Below are 18,179 nucleotides of genomic sequence, written 5' to 3' on the forward strand. Positions count from 1 at the left end.
TTATCCAAGTTGTCACCATTACTCCTCATCTGTTTTTAAAAAGTCAAAGAAAACATACGTAAAACTTTAGACAAATAAAAAAAAATTTTAGACTGAAAGTGGTGCAAGCTACCAAAGACCCCCTGAGCTGGATTTTTTAAGATACTGATTGATAATTGTTGACTGGTTTTTCATTGACCAATATGTTATGGGCATTCACAAAGAAGTCTGCTCATGCTGAATTCTAGTTAGGTTAAGTTTTATAACTTGCCCAGTGTTAATTGCTTCTTTCTTCCCTTCCTTCCTTCCTTCTTTCCTTCCTTCCTTCCTTCCTTCCTTCCTTCCTTCCTTCCTTTCTTTCCTTCTTCCTTTTTTTCTTTGCTCCCACCATCATCATTTATTTTCACTTGCTTTTCAGGTTGTTAAGTCATTGCTATTCTCTTTCTCTATTAAAAACATAGTTTTTCCATTTTCACTGCTAATTTCTATATCTTTTCTCCATTTGTCTTCTCCTCCTCCTCCTCTCACCCTAATCCTGCAGTTCACCTCTTTAGATGTGAGAGTGACATTTTCATCTCAACTGTGGCGGTCAGCAGTAATGGCCTCTTCTTGCACCATTGTCCTCCTCTTCATCATGCTGCTCTTCGTCATCCTCTCCATCGCCCTCTACAAAAGCGCTGGCCTTCATCATGTTCGACCTCTACTTTGTGTTCCTTGTGGTCAGCATCCTCCTAGAAGATAAGATTCTTATGTGCCCGGTCTCCATCTAGCAGGAAAGGCCATATCTTGAACCAACAGCCTGGATGGTCCCTCCCACATTGGGTTCTAGGCTCCTTGGTGTCTGGAGAAATCATTCACTTTTGCTACTGTAGGTTTTTCTTTGCTGGGATTTACTTCAGATCTTGCTTCTGGATGGGTGCCATGTGTATGAAGTCACACAGTGCCCTGTCCTTTTTTCATGAGAGCACTCACTGCCCACATGGTAACAAGTCTTTTACTTGTGTGCCATCCTGGGTTATAAACACTATGAGTAAAGAAATGTATATTTTCTTTCCTCTTAATTCTACCTCCAGCATCAGGAATATGACTGGCACAAAGCAGACAGAGAAGAGCCAGACTAGAAACAGTCTTTCATATCAGGCTTGTTCAAGCTAGCTTCTAAGCCAGCCTTCTTCACCCTGTTGGCAAGCTTTTTTTTTAAGCTACAGATATTCCAGTAAGGTCCTTAAATGAAAGCCGATGTAAGCCAAAAAGCCACCTAAGATAATATTCCAGATGAGGAACAAGAGTAAAGAGCCCTAAATAAGAACTTTGTCCCCAAATTGCTCCCGCTATTTGACAAACAGCTTCAAATAAGGGACTGTTTTTTCTCTGTATACTAGGTCACTACTTTCAAACACAAAGGCAAGTGCCCTTAGAGTAGAACTTCTCAGGTTGAAAGAAAATGAGGGAGCAATAAAAATCTATCTGCAACACTTTTCAGTAGAATGCACATTGCAGATGATAAAAATAAGCCAGTATTCTGGCTAATTAACCTAAATTGTGAGTATCTGTCATACTTAGTACATGCTTTTCTCTTATACTTGAGCATATCTTGGATAGCAGACCTGTGAATCAGCCACAGGTATTCCTTCCAGGACTCTTTGTTAGCTAGAAGTATGTCCCCCTGAATCACCTTGATTTTTTTCCTTTCAATAACACACATTGAGTATGTGTTATCTGCTAACAGTAGATATTTAGAGATGAATAAGATTCCACCTTCCCTGAATTTAAAACTATTTTGTTGGAAAAATTTACATATAAATGATCACAATTCAATGTATTTATATGCCAGATATATGGTACATAACCAAGTGTGCTTATAAGGAAGTCAACAAAATCCCTAGAAGTTTTATGGGGAATATAACATTTGAGATATATCTCTTAGAAGATTTCACCAGACAGAAAATGGGGGAAGGCTGTTTCTATAAAAGAGGACAATACAGTGACTTAAGGCATAACAGAACATGGCTTGTTCAAAGATAAATACCTGGGTATGCCTGGATTGTAGGTTGCATAGCATATTGGATAGTGAGTAGAAGTGATGACAAAAGGGTAGATTTCAACCAGATAGTAAAGGATCTTGGTACCTTTCAATAAGAATATTAGAACATTAGTAAATTATTATATTAGAATATTAGTGATTTTTTTTTCCTTTTCAGAGCCAATAATTTACATATGGCAGAGAGTTAGGGAAAGGTGAGCCTGAATAATTCAACATCAATAAAGATTGTTCTATAAACAAATTTTCCAACAGTAGAAGAAATTTAAAATATTTTCAATGTGATGCATTGAATTCAAGTTAATAAAAATTCTATATAGTTGCCAAAATATTATTGGGATTACCTTTGAATGGTGAAACAATAGTTCCTATGTTTTATCATAAATATGTATTGCTTTTATAACAGGAGGGAAAAAAACTTAAGGAATAGTTTAACTGAAGACTTATATGTTTCATTTTTATGTAACAAAATAGATTTTAAGCCCAGCCAGCGTGGCTCAGTGGTTGAGCATCAATCTCCGAACCAAGAGGTCATGGTTCGATTCCCAGGCAGGGCATATGCCCAGGTTGCAGGCTTAATTCCTGGTAAGGGGTGTGCAGGAAGCAGCCAATCAATGACTCTCTCATCATTGATGTTTTTATCACTCTCTCCTTCACACTTTCTCTCTAAAATCAATAAAAAAAATATTTTTTAAAAAATAGATTTTAAGTCTTAGTTGTCTGGATAAATCTAGACAAGACTAGAAAAAAGTGATCTTTTAATATCTGCTATTGTTTTTCACATGGTATAAAGACTGGTTTAGATTCAAAGAAGACAGAATGGTTAGAAAAATACAAGTAGAGTCAAAGGATCTATAATCAACTCAAAGTTCCTATACCCGGAATAGAGCCAGATATTTCATCTCTTAAAAGCATCTCAGAAGGAAAACATCAAGATTAAAAATCATATACTCAAAATCAAAAATATTTTAATGACTTTAACTAAATACTATAAAGAGAAAAAATATAAAGTCAATGTAGACGTTTTGCCTTTAAGAGAAGCCTGATGTCAAATATAGACAATAATTAGAAGAAATCATTTACATGACTTTGTGATTTTGATACCTATACCCAGTTTTTAAATGCAGGCCTATATTGGCTTATCAGAATATACAAACTTAGATCATAAATAAATGGTTGCCTATTTAAAATAGTATATTTACTTATGACGCTCTACTTCCTAGAGATGTAAACACACAAATACATACACACATATAGTATATCAAGTTCACACATCATACATACATATGTCAAGTTCAGGTTTTTCCAAAATTTTACTATTAAGTCAGAACACGAATTTGAAAAAAGCAAAGTATATCTTCTTCTATTTGAAATTTATTTTAAAATGTAAGGGATAATAATTGAAATCACACCTTGACACCGAAAAAAAAAGGTGAGAAAACATCCCTATTTCAGTTCAGAGTATACCTGGTTATTTAAGAAAACATATACATTCAATTCTGTGATTTCTACTTCATTATAAAATTACAAACTTATTCCTTTGAGCAAACATTGGGCTTAGGCAAATTTAACACATTTATACCTATTGAAAATGTCTAAATTTGCAAATAGTTAAAATAAATACAGAATATAAATTACTAGAGAAGATTTAGCTTAAACGAACATTACGGCCTGAAAAGTCATTCTATTTCCACCAAGTATATTCCCTCAATATCCACGGCAAGAAATAAACACACACACACACACACACACACACACACACACACACACACACACAAATAGTATTTTAAAATATTTTTTCCCTAACACTTTTTGTGGCAGATGGCTTGCAGAAATGAATAGGTTGGTCTAGGCCAGTGATGGCGAACCTATGACATGCGTGTCAGAGGTGACACGCAAACTCATTTTTTGGGTTGATTTTTCCTTGTACAACGGCATTTAAATATATAAAATAAATATCAAAAAATATAAATCTTTGTTTTACTGTGGTTGCAAAGATCAAAAAATTTCTATATGTGACACGGCACCAGAGTTAAGTTAGGGTTTTTCAAAATGCTGACACTCCGAGCTCAAAAGATTCACCATCACTGGTCTAGGCTAACAGGAAGACGTGGGGGGAACCTCACAAAAGTGATGATTCAAAGTTCAGAAATAAATGAACAAATGGGGGGATACTTCAATTGCAACCCCCAGAAGAGTAAATAAAATAATAGTGGGCACACACTGAGTTAGACAGCCAAGGAAGCAGAAGTCAATACAACATAACCAAGTTTCTTCAGACTTAAAAGATCATATAGAGAAATATGTGCACAGTAAGAGACCTGATAATGCTACTGGTGAAAAGTTCACCTGAGAGACATGAACTACCAGGAGGACAGCAGCTCACTTGTGATATTAAAGACCTTTCCCTCCATGCCTAACCTTGGGCTACAGCCCTGGCTTGTGTAACAGCTCAGCCAGTCTTTCTTCCATCTCCTTGTCATTCATTACCTGCCATGTCTAAACTCCATCATGAGAAATTAAAATCTGAAACATGGCAGATTGAGTGCATACTTTTATTGCCTCTTCCTCCTCAAAATTCATTTAATGATAAATGAATACAAATGAGGGTAAAGAGGAGATAAGAATGGATGAATGCTTTTATATTTTTTTAAAACACAGAATACGTGATATGTGACTAGAGTCAAGAAAGCTACAATGTATTTGCTTACTGAAGGGGGACCCCACACTGTACAGAAAAGTCTTGAGATGCTCCAGAAGGTAAAGGTCGCTAAAAGTATGAGGACTGGTTTAAAGTCTTCACGGAGAGTAATTAACTAACTGCCAGATCCCCATCATCAAACCAAAAAACCAAAATGGACTGAATGTTTGTGTACCCCTCACCCCACCCCCATCACCTGCAAATTCATATGCGGGGGCCCTCATCCCGGATGTGATGGTATTGGAGGTGGGGCTTGAAGAGATAATTAGTCATGAAGGAGGCACCTCAATGAGAGGTGATGTATCTCTCTGTCATGTGAGGACACAGCAAGGAGGTGTCCATCTGCACACCAGGTAGAGGGACCTCACCGAGAACCCAAACACACTGGCACCTTGAGCTCAGACTTCCAGCCTTCAAATCTGTAAGAAATAAATCTCTGTTGCATAAGCCACCAGTCGATGGAGTTTGTTATATAAGTCACCTTCAGCTAATACACTACTTCTTTCTTCCAACAGAAAAGAGGAAAAGGCTATTTCCTGGAAAATTCAAACATGAGAAGCCAGACCTAAGGATATGAGGCAACCTAGTGAGGCTTGAGACTAAACAAGGAAGAACTGAATGGGACTGTACATAATGAACTCGGGGACCTCAGCATCCTTGCCCTGCCTTGTCCCTAGATCACCGGTAGCCTCTAGATCCAATGCTGGAGATTGAGCATCATCTCTGGGGAAAAAACTATATTTACTCATCTTGAGATTCCCCAGTGGAAAGGCGAGCTCACTGTTTAATGTTGCTACCACAAAACCCAAGCCAAACCCTTGCCCACGCACCAGGGACCTTCTCTCAGCTTTTAGTGCCTCACTCATTAATCTGAATGAGCACATGAGAAACTTAACATTTGAAAAAACCCTCCCACAAGAAACAGTCCAAAAAGAACTGATTCTAAATGACCCTAAAGGAAACGGTGACATTGTAGCAGGCAGTATATGACCAAAACACCTCATATAATATCCTCAGAGTGAGAGAAGATGTTACTTTCATAAAGGTAAAGCAGTATGCCATGAACAAGGAGAAAAGAGGACTAAAAAAGCTCCCGGAGATAACAAATATGATCACCTAAACTGGAGGCAGGGGGAGGATGCACAAACCTTTTCTGTAAATGGACACGTAGTAAATATTGTAAACTTCCAGAACTGGGTCTCTAAACTCTGCCCTTGCAAGGTGAAAGCATCCTTAGACAATGCATAAATGAATGAGTGTGAGTGTGTTCCTTTATTTACAGAAACAACATTATTTACACCACTTGACCCAGCAGAAACATTTTTTTTCTGCTGACATAGTTTGCTGACACCCAAACCCGATTTTATATAAGTAAGTCAGTAAGTAAATAAATAAATGAATATTGTGACCTAAAAGCTGTAGATAGCACCTAAAAGTAAGAGAAAAGATAAAGAGATAGAAAACAGGAAAGAAAGAAAAATAATCAATTCAAAAAGTCCAAAATCGGCCCAATAAAACTTTTAGGGAGAGAACATAGAAAATGGGGAGAGGTAATTAAAAAAAAAAAAGCAGACAAAAGTCTTGACAAAAACTGAAAGACACAAGTCTTCATTTTAAAAGGTCCAAATGAAGAAAGGCCCAAAACAAAATACATCTTTGTACAATATCCAAACACCAGGGGAAATAAAGCATCATAAAAGTTTCCAGTGAGAAAACAAAAGATGACACACAAAGGAGTGAGACTCAGAATAGCATCTGCTTCTCAACAGCAAGAGCAGGTGTGAGAAGACAGCAGAGCGATGGCTTAAAGATTCTGAGGAAAAACGATTTCCAATTGTGAATTACACATACAGCCAATCTATTCATCAGCAAAGACAAAACATTCCGACGTGATTTTCATCTCACATGCACCCTTCCTTGGGAACTACTAGTGGATATGCTTCAACGAGATGAGTGGTTCGCTACGAAAATGAATATATGGGGTCTAAGAAACAGAAACCCACACCTGGAGAACGTGAAGGGGAGAATGAGATTAGCAGCTGTGATTAGATATCAGCGCAGAGACATGGACTGCTGCAGACAGAAGGGACCATCTGAATTGATTGTTTGGAAAATTTAAGCACTTGACAAATCTTTTAAAGTATTGGGAAAGACAACGAACGCGAGGTATAGACAAAATTAAGCAAATTAGAGAGAGAGAGAGAGAGAGAGAGAGAGAGAGAGAGAGAGAGAGAGAGAGAGAGAGAACACTTCTTAATTGAAAAAGCACACACCAAAAAGTTAAATGCAAATGGAAACATAACCTAATACCCTACGTAAACCAATAGCATTATCACTTGCACAGTCATTTTCAGTTAAATACTGTCCATTTATGTACCATATTAGCTTGGGATGTGGGAAACACACGGTTTCTTCAGTTCTAATAGCAAAAAGCAAAAATATCAACAAAATTCAGAAATATTATGAGGAGGAAATAAAGAGTAATTGATGAAGCTGAGGAGAAAAGAAGCAAGCATGGGTGTTTTCCATACAAGCCTTCTCTTCTATTTGCTTTTCAAACTATGTACATAAAGTTTAGTTCTCTATGATTCCTTAATATTTTCCATTTCTCAGCGTTACCTATTAAATTTCAAATATATTAAGAAAGCTAATACTATAAGCAAATATCAGCTAATAGCATGGAATTCATTTGTTGAAAAAAATATACAGCCCTAATCGGTTTGGCTCAATGGATAGAGTGTCAGCCTGCGGACTCAAGGTTCGATTCTGGTCAAGGGCATGTACCTTGGCTGCAGGCACATTCCTAGTAGGGGGTGTACAGGAGACAGCTGATGGATGTTTCTCGCTCATCGATGTTTCTAACTCTCTATCCCTCTCCTTTCCTCTCTGTAAAAAATCAATAAAATATATTAAAAAAAAAATATATATATATATATATATATATATATATATATATACCAAAAAAGGGACCCTGGCCAGTGTGTTCAGTGGTTAGAGTGTTGCAGGTTTGATCCCCAACCCTCCTGGTTGGGCATGTGTAGGAGGCAACCAATCCATGTGCCTCCCTCACTTCTCTCTCTCTCTCTCTCTCTCTCTCTCTCTCTCTCTCTCTCTCTCTCTCTCCCCCCTCCCTTCCTCCCTCTCTCCCTCTCCTTCCCTTTCTTCCTCCCTCTCTAAAAATCTATGGAAAAAATATCCTTGGGTGAGGACTAACAAAAAAAAGGGGGGGGTTACCATAGCCACTAGGGACAAAGAACTGAAGACAAGGAAATCACCAAGGAAAAGGTAAGGAGGCACTTGGGGAGAAAGCTGCTCTTTTCATTGACTGTGTGTAACTCAGGTGTGAGCATTGGGCTTATTGTGGGATATGACTGATGACCGGCGACAGTCTTTGAGTGGGTGGCATCACATCTGATGAAGCAAATATACCGGGTGCCAACTCCAATCAGAAAACTAGATCTAAAAGCCAACTCTGTGAAGACTCATCAGTCATGTTTCTGTTTGTTCTCTGTGTTATTTCTTAATTTTTTAAATTTCTTCAAATGTTGTTTAAACTTGCAGCTGTGCTAGTTGTTCCAAAAAGAGAATATTGTATGTCCACTCTTGGGCTGCATTTTCAAAGGGGGAGCAGTGACTGCCTAAAGCCACTGTGCAGGTCTTGGTAGTGATCAATAAAAAAGCTCAGAGAGATGATATCTGGGAGGGCGGAGAGACCCTTGCCTGGCTTCCTACTTGCTCTCAATGTGAAGTCCTCAGAAAGGGATTTTCTGACCACTCTATCAACCGTCACTAGCTCTTATCCTCCGTTATTCTTCTTCATGGCACTTCTCTCTAGTCGACATGTTAATGCGTGTCTAAGATGTTTATTTGTTATTATCTCACCAACTAGAATGCAAGTCTTCTGATGGTAGGCGCTTTGTCTTATTCATCGCTGCATCCCCGGCACCAAGAACAGTGTAAGAGCTTGACAAATATTTGTTGAATAAAACAATTCTCAACCCAGTACCAGATATTTTATTTTTATTAAGGACCCATAGCATTTGTTTCCAGGGACTAAGTCAATTTCTGCCTAAATCACAATTTTGCCACATGGGGGCTCTGTTTGTTAGCCACAAGGGATCCCTAAGCATTCCCCACACTAAAAGGGAACTACTTCTCAATCAGGATTAGGCGTTAGTACACAGAAGGGTTCTCAGGCCCAGTTTAAGAGCCCTCAAATAGACTGATACATTTTATTGTAAAATAAGGACCCTCGGGCTCCTATTCCCTGCTACTACAAGGCAATCCTATGCAAGGTTTCTCTTCTCTCAGAACTATATCTCTTAGATTTGCAGCATAACATTTAAAAAAAAAAATCAGACTTACTATTTCCAAAACAAAAACAGAACTAACCAATGGAACATTATGCTTTTTTTATCCAAATCAAGATTTCTATTATCTTTCCCTGCCTGGTTGTTGGGAAATTTAATTCTTAATGCTGATATATTTTTCAGAAAGGCAAATTAAAAAAAAAATAGACTACTAAATTCAGCTGAAACTATTATGCACAATGCTTTCAATATAAAGAAAATGTTATAGACTGAATGTTTGTGCCGATTCCTGGGCGCCCCCCCGCCCCCCAATTCATTTGTTGAAACCTGATCCCCAATGTGATGGTATTTGGAGGAGGGACCTTTGGGAGTGATTGGGTCAGGAGGGCAGAGCCTGTTCTAAAGGAGACCCTGAGGGCTCCTTTGCCCCTTCTGCCAGGTGAAGTCCCAGAGGGAAGACAGGGTCTATGTACCAGGCAGCAGGCCCTCACCTGACCTCAGACTCCCCAGACTCCAAAACAGTGAGAAATAAATGTCTGTTGTTTATAAGCTCCCCAGTTTATATTCTGTTGTAACAGCCCAGATGATCTAATACAGAAATGTTTCTTTAAAAAGTTCTGTTACATCAGAATACATGTGAAGCAACCACAGCGAAATTTTGATTACGATACCATTTAAACAATATTGACTTTATATTCAAAGCACAGCCATCCATGTCAAGTAAAACATCAAATATTAAGGTGTAAAATTGGTTAAGAGACTTTTGTCTAAAACTCCTTTGTTCTTCTGTGAGGAATTATAAGAAATTTGGGAATATAGATAGGAGTATAAATTTTACATTGTGGCTCCAGTACCACATGTTCCTTCATGGAATTTGCTCTAAATGAAAAGCTAGAAAACTGATTTCTCTTGATACAAATGACTACATATGAATTTTCATAGCTGCTCTTTTGACAGGAATGTTTTTGAGCTTTTGTTATAAGAGTACCTCAATATCAATACAAAATTTAGCAGGTTTGACTATAGGTAAAAAGGCAAGTACGATGGCAAGTGAAGAACAGAAATACTGGTATAAATGAAAGGTAAACCAACATAGACTCATGGAAATCCTTGATATTAAATCCTTAATATTAAATCCTTGCTCCCAACCTTTCCAGTTGATCCCATTACTCAGTTCTCCGGTAGCATAAATGCCACATCATAAAAGCACATATTTTCCTTCAAGCTCTAAATCTTTTATTATTTAAAATTTCTGCAAGTCTTAAATTTGCTACCAAGAATGAAAGGTGCCCCAAGTATCCATTTTGGGCTGGATATTCTGCTTAAATTAATGGACACCTGCTCAACATGTGTGCCATTAGAATTCACTCTTTGCAAGTTAAATGACCAAGGGGCAGCAGTCAACCAAGTACAGAACATGGAACAAGCTACAGTCCAAATGACCTGGTATCTCCCAACAAAACAAGGGCATTAAAAAAATTAAAGAGACTTCCGAAACATGAAAGCCAAATGCAATGTTTGGGCTTTGCCTAGATCTTGACTACAAATGAACTTGAAGGACTTATTGTTAATTTCATTAGGTATGCTAATGCTGGATGGTTCCAATAAAAGTCTTTTTGGTTCGAGCTACATGCTAAAATATATATGTGCCTAAAGTAACATGATTTCTGAGGTTTGCTTTTAAAACACTCCAAAAAAAAATATGTGTATATGGGAAGGGAAGCAGGGATAGATAAAACAAAATAAGTGAAATATTGATCACTGTTGAGTTGATGTTATTTATAGTATTCTCTCTACTTTTGAGTGTTTTTAAATTTCCACTAAAAATACACCCCAAAACAGTTATTTCCTCAAAGCCATATAGTCCACCTCTACATGTTATACTTTAAAAGATTATTTTTTCCTGTCCCCGATTTAGCTGAGGGCTACCTCTGCAGGAAGTGACAGTGAGGAATGTAATAAAACCTGAGACTATGGATTGACGCTGCAGCATAAATGTCTCTTCAGGTGAGGGGGAGGGAGAGGTGTTAGATAACCTTGTGAGGCCTCATTCATTTGAATTTGCCTCATTCCAGAAAGACACTGAGAAGCCAGTTTAATCATCAGACCTGGAACTTTATTCATCCATTTATTTAAGGCAGAGATGTTCACTAAAAACCATATGTGACCAGACAGGGTTTTTAATGGACCCCTTGAAGCAAGCAGATGGAAACCAAAGATATTTCAGAGATGTGTTAATGCTCTGATGAAAGATCGGGATATAATTACAACTGAACAAATGCATATGAGTATTCTAACCAACTAGATATGAAAAAAAATCATTTCCATAGCTGCAGGAAACTCTGTTAGCATTCTGAGAACCCTATTAAATGACAGAATAACTGAGTAAAAAACATTAAGTTCTTTATAATATCTGGATCAAATGCATTTATTGGTGAAAGCACTTTATGAGCAAGAACACAGAATGTCAATGATGTGTGCCATACGATAAATAGTCTTGTTATTAAAACTGTAGTAGAAAGGTTTCTGAGGAATTTTTAAATAATATTAGTAAATTCTGACTTTGCCTTTGGTCATAGCAGTGTCTCCTTGATATATGCTCATCCTAGTTATACACATGGCCAGAAAACCTAGACAGAATCAAAGGAAAAATAATTTTCTCGTAGGTACTCTGACTCCAGAAATAGTTTATAGCACTTTAGAGTCTGTGATGTATTTACATATGAATTAAATAAAAAACTGATCCTAAATAAACACCTTAAAGATCGGTGAGTTCCATTTTGAGATAAGCAAACTGAGACCCTAAGAAATTTGGCCATATCCGTTCCAAATTCTAAATGTCAATTGGCATATACAATAAAAAGTATATGTCATTCTCTAAATTATTTTAGAAAGACAATTTGTATTTTCCAAAGTTATTTTCTAGAAGGCTCAGTCCTGATGTTCCCTTATCTGCTCTTCATGCAATTTCATCAAGGTTTTTGGTACCGTTGTCCTCCAGCCCATAAGCAAACATGCTGCAATCTGGGCCATCTGAATAGAGACCAGTTTTGCTGTTGTGCAGTGGCTAATTTTGCTAATCATTTTATAGAATACTTTAAAATGCATCATCATTCTTTGAGGCCTGATATCAAGAAGATTTTTTTTTAATTAAATTAAAGTCTCATAATAAATTTGAAGAAAAGTGAAAGCAAAATCCAGACTTAATTCAAATGTGTTGAACTCTTGATTTTTTTCCCAACAGTGGACCCATGGAAAGCAGTGAATGGCTTCACCAACCCCTCTGGTTGCTTAGCCCATAAAACCAGGAATCATCTTACCTTTCTCTCTTTATCCTGTACCTCCACTTTTAAACCATGAGAAAACTCCTGTTGGTTTTACCGAAACATACACCCAGAATCTGTCCAATTCTTACCACATCCACTGCTCCCATGCTGACCCAAGAGCCCATCATCTCTCTCCTGGATTGGTGCAACAGCCTCCTGACCGGCCTCCTGCCGGGAGCCGGTCCATCCTTGCTGTTTCAAGGGACCTGGCATATATGGCATACTGTTCTTAATATGTTTGCTCACCTTCTTGTCACTATGTGTTTTAACCAAGGTCACCTCTCTGAGAAAAGTTGTTTCCCCAGGTAGGGATTTTCCCCTGAAGTTAGGGAGGGAATTAAACCCCTTAACTAAGTGCCAGGCGGGTAATTAATCACTTGAACTACCAACAATCATGCTTAAGCTACATAATCTTTACTCCCTGGAATGGAGATAAGAAACGCCTAACCTTTGGAATAGAGATTGATAGGATTGGAATCAACTGGTATAAATACAGATGCAACAAGACAACAGGACACAGAACCTAGACACAGAACCTACACAGAACCTAGAGACAGAAGAACTTCACTGGAGAAAACATGGCAAAAGATCCTGGACAGAAACTGGCCACAGAACCTAGAGACAGAACCTGGCTACAGAACCTGGATAGAACATGGCAAGAGAACCTGACTAGAACCTGGTGACTGAACTTGGCAAAAGATCCTGGACAGGACCTGGCTACAGAACTTGGTTGGAGAACCTAGCCAGAACCTGGCTGAAGAACCTGGCTACAGAATCTGGTGACCGAACCTGGCTGGGGAACCTGGGGAACCTGGCTGGAGAACCTAGCAAGAGAACATGGACACAGAACCTGGCTGGAGATCCTAACCAGAACTTCGCTGGAGATCCTGGACAGAACCAGTCTGGAGAACCTAGCAACAGAACCTGATGACAGAACCTGACTGGAGATCCTAGATAGAACCAGGAGAGAGAACCCAACCATGCTGGTCAACTGAACGCTGCCTCCGTGTCATTCCTTCTTCGTCGACTCCGTCCACACCTTTGGGGACCCCTGGACCTTCTAGGGTTGGACCCCAGCAGCCTCCCTGCTTTTCTTCTTATCCTTTAGAGTCTATTCCAGTGATGGCGAACCTTTTGAGCTTGGCGTGTCAGCATTTTGAAAAACCCTAACTTAACTCTGGTGCCATGTCACATATAGGAATTTTTTGATATTTGCAACCATAGTAAAACAAAGACTTATATTTTTGATATTTCTTTTATATATTTAAATGCCATTTAACAAAGAAAAATCAACCAAAAAAATGAGTTCGCGTGTCACTTATGACACGCATGTTATAGGTTCGCCATCACTGGTCTATTCCCACAACAGCAGCACAAGTGATCCTCTCAATAGGCAACTTGATCACATCTTTACTCTGCATAAAATATTGAGTCGGCTTCTAGTTTTCTCCAGAATGAAGCCAAAGTTCTGAGAATGGTGTGCAAAGCCCCCCATGGTCCAGTACCTGGTACCTCTCTGACTTCATCTCCAATTACTCTACCCCTTGTTCTCCCTACTCTAGACTGATTGGCCTCTTTGCTGTACATTGAGCATATGATTGCCCTTACCTGAGGACCTTTGCCCTGGCCACGCCCCATATATATTTAAAGTTAACAACCTCATCTCCTTCAAGGTTTACTCAAGCCACTTTCTTAATAGTCCTAGTCATCCTATTTAAAATTGCAACCCACCTCACTCTTTGCACTCCCAATCTTCCCTGTCCTTTTTTATTTGTTCTATAGTATATATGATCTAATAACATATAATTTTTATTTATTTTTATTGTCCATCTTACCTCTTTAGATTGTATGCTTAGATCTTTGTCTTGTACACTGATGTACTCCATGTGTCTGAAACAGTGTCTAGCACATAGTGGGTACCCAAACTATGTATTTCTTAAATAAATGAAACCTCTGAGGCCAACCCATTTATTAGCATATCAGTACATCCTGACTTTCTAAATTTATATTTGGCACTTCAGTTTCATATTGGTCTGAAATTTTGCATTATATACTGAGTTTGGATTCATTTACCTAATTTAAACAAAACATATTAAGCAACATGAAGTACTATATATGTATAATAAAAAGCCTTTAGATACATGACACTTACGTTTTATAATGGCATAAATCTTTAGGGCCCTGGATTCATTGGGGAAATTTAAGAAGTCAAGTAGCTTATGGTTTGTTCTGTATGTGGTATTAGGTGCAAACAAATTGACTAAACATATTCTATACTGTAACTTTGCTTCTGTTGAGAGGCAGATCAGAAATAATCATGACAGTCAATGAGCAAAAGGAGGATAAACTTTGAGAAGTACACCAGCAGCCCAGCTGGTGTGGCTCAGTGGTTGAGTGTTGACCTATGAACAAAGAGGTCACAGATTCCAAGTCAGGGCACATGCCCGGGTTGCGAACCTGCTCCCCAGTGGGGGTGTGCAGGAGGCAGCCAATCAATGACTCTCTCATCATTGATGTTTCTATTTCTCTCTATGAAATAAATAAAAATATATTTTAAAAAATAAAAGTACACCAGCAAATTACTAAAATCTTTTAGAATGTAAGTTGTTGTGGTGGTGTGTTTTATTTTTTTCTTTTGAAAGGCTACTTTATGTTTTGCAAGTAATTTCTAGAGCCTCAAGTATTCAGTCTGGCTTGGAATTGCATTATTTTATTTTGGATATCTCTCTACTAGCCTCATGATGGTCTTCCTCTTCAGGCACTTCATTACCTTGACCCAGGACAGACCTGGTAGAGATGCCAGCTTACGGACTACTGCCAAGGTGATGGTTACACAAAGTGCCTGAAATCAGGTCTGCTCCAAGAATGGCTACTCATCACCTTGAGGAAAAGACCAACATAAATACCAATTATGAGATCTAAAGAGAGAATGTGAAGTCAGAACTATGGAGTAAGACAATATCAGAAGCCAAGGTATCAGGAAAAAAATGAGAACAAGGGCACAGCAGAGAATTTCATTCACCATAAATAATCCATGATTTCTCCCAGAAAAAGCAAAGTGAGAGAATTACATTCTCAGTGGGTTCCTCTGTGCTTCTGTCATCAGGGAATGAAAAAAGAATAAGCAGCACAAAGTTGATGGGGCCTCCAGTCATCCTAGAGGGGCCCTGAGCAGTTATAAGGCAAAGCAGACATCTTGATGGCTACTGCCCAAGGAGAAGCAAGAGAAGTGGGAAGAAAAGCCAGAGGCTTTCAAACAACAGAGACATAAGAGGAACTATAAATGTGATTCCCTTTCGTCTTTCTTAATACAGTAGTACAGACTGTCCATATCCAGTGGGGATGTCAGATGATAAAAGCTGTGATATGCCGAAGGTAATATTCCAAAGTACATTTACTATTTTCATGAAACCTATGGTTTCTATGAAGACACAAGATATCTACTTGAAAAGTGAAGATCACTTGTTGACCATCTACATGTTTCCACTTCCCAGTTTCTTGCCTTTTCACACACACTCTTTAAAAAAACTTTCTACAAAATGGTATCCAATCACAACTGGCTGAGGAACTCTGCAGGGACCAATCCCATGTACACAAAACCAGCACTACATTACCAGTTTATCATACATCAAATGTACTTGTAACCCCCCCATAATAATGTTTTTATTCAATAAATATGTATTGATCATCTATAATGTGTCAAGTGCTGTTCTAGGTATCAAAGAAGGCAAGACTGAGTGAATTTCAGAAATCCATTGTGAACAACATAAAAAGTATTCATTAAAGTAATTCTTTGTGAGTTAATGACACTTGGTATAGTCAATATTTAATACTAAATAACATGCAATATCAGTTGATATTCAAATAAAGTTGGTGTTCAAATAATAGCTAATGTAGGCTTATTAGATGCCACATGTTATTCTAGTTACTTTCAAGATATAAAGATGACTTAAATCTCAACCCTTTATGAAATGGATTTTTGTTCTCACATCCATTTTGTAGAAGAGAAAACTGAGGCATAAAGAAGATAAGTACACTACTCAAGGTTACGTAACTGGTAAATTTTAGACAGGATTTGAATTTAGGTGCAAAAATCCATGTTCTTAATCGCTAGATGAAACTGCCCCTCCTTTAATGTTATAATACTTCTTTAAAAGACTCAGACCAAAAATGTTTATACAAACCTATTCTAGGAAGGATTTTTTTTTTTTTTTTTTACCACAGCTGCCCTGCCCCAATGCCTCAATCAGGCTAATTTTCACTTTAGTCATTTTAAAATGAAGGTAACAATGTTGTTGAAGCAAGATCATCTAGTTAGATGTTCAAGCAGAACAGAGCTGTCGTTCTGCATCTCAGTTCTGCCAGGTGCTTGCTATATGACCTTGAGCAAGTAATCTCTCCCCAAGTCTCAGTTTCCTCATCTGTAAAATGAAGGTTACAAGGGGACCGACATCACAATACTATTCAAAGATAAAACAGGAATGCCCACTCACAGCACTTAGGAAGTGCTCAAATATTATTAGCATAATAAATAGCAGCCGCATGGATAAAGGGACCCTAATGATTTCTGGATCCTTCTATTCACACTAAAAATAGTTTACTTCTCTTCTAATTAAAAAAACAAAAAGACAAACCAAAACAACAACAAACCAAGCCACAAGCCATTAAACCAGTGATCTATTTTGTGGGGAAACCAGAAAGGCATTTGGACACATGAGTTTCTATGTCACTAGTTAACTCCTCTATTACAAAATGTTTGTGTTCTAGCGTCCCGAGACACCTTGCGTAATAGAATCACTGTCACTCCTAGAGGTCAAGTGGGCAGACAGTTAATGCTTCTCCGTGAACAGCTCAGTAAATCATCTTCTAAACCTCGGTTCAAAGCCCACGCTGAGGTTAAGAAAAATTGACGTTCGGTCTGTGAACTTAATGTCAAGCTCCAGAAAAACTCGGGCGGCACATGTGTAGCGAATTAAGTAGACGCAGACAATAAAGACGCTGCCAAATTGTAAAACAAGGCTTGGAAATTACAGAAAATGTTGCTCGTTATTGATTATGGTGACCATTCAGTTCTTCCTGAGCCACCCCAAACAATCATTCATTTTCCAGCCGAGAGCCTGCTCATTTGCAAGATAAAAGGGAGACATTTCTGCACATGCCCATAATGTTCTTCACCACTGGGGGCAGCTTTACATAAGACTGCATTCACTGAAACCAAAGCAACAGTCCGAGCAGCTTTCAGAATGACAGTCTGCAGAAGTGAGCTGAGCGTGTGCGCGGTCCCGGGCTCTCCTGCCTTCCGGGCTCCAAGGCAGCTCTGTGGCTGAACCGGGCGCTCACCGCCAGACATGCTGGGCTTTGGAATATAGATGTGGCAGCTCAGGTAGCCCCACGTCGCCGGGAGGAATACATCATGCTTCCGGATAAGAAGAAATTGTAGACGCCAGTTGCTTTTTTTTTTTTTTTAACACCCCCCCCCCCCCCCGTTCCCTCCTCCTCCTCCAAAAAAAACCTGTAAAGATGCAAAAACGTAATATCCATGAAGATCCTATTACCTAGGAAGATTTCGATGTTTTGCTGCAAATGCGGAGTTGGGATTTATTTGTTCTTGGAGTGTTCTGCGTGGCTGGCAAAGAATAATGTTCCGAAATCGATCCATCTCCCAAGGGGTCCAATTTTTCTTCCTGGGTGTCAGCGAGCCCTGACTCACTACAGTGCAACTGACAGGGGCTGTCACGCAAGTGGCCCCCTAAGCCAAAGCAAAGACCTAAGGACGACCTTTGAACAATACAAAGGATGGGTATGTTTTGTCATTTTTCTTC

The 18,179-nt window shown here is 38.5% G+C and overlaps 2 protein-coding genes across 2 annotated transcripts in view; one reads left to right on the forward strand and one right to left on the reverse strand.

Annotated features, from left to right (window-relative positions):
• The window catches only part of CTNNA3 (catenin alpha 3), a 1,292,302-nt gene that overhangs the window by 739,572 nt on the left and 534,551 nt on the right, over positions 1 to 18,179 (reverse strand). The gene's annotated exons all lie outside the window — the stretch shown is intronic.
• LRRTM3 (leucine rich repeat transmembrane neuronal 3) overlaps positions 17,852 to 18,179 on the forward strand; it is a 158,434-nt gene continuing 158,106 nt past the window's right edge. The window contains exon 1 of the mRNA XM_036336866.1: positions 17,852 to 18,157. Coding sequence (XP_036192759.1) covers positions 18,154 to 18,157 — 4 coding nt within the window. The 5' untranslated portion in view covers positions 17,852 to 18,153. The remainder of the gene's footprint in view (positions 18,158 to 18,179) is intronic.

The sequence above is a fragment of the Myotis myotis genome, unplaced genomic scaffold, assembly GCF_014108235.1.
Source record: "Myotis myotis isolate mMyoMyo1 unplaced genomic scaffold, mMyoMyo1.p scaffold_m19_p_15, whole genome shotgun sequence".
In the NCBI taxonomy this organism is placed as follows: Eukaryota; Metazoa; Chordata; class Mammalia; order Chiroptera; family Vespertilionidae; genus Myotis; species Myotis myotis.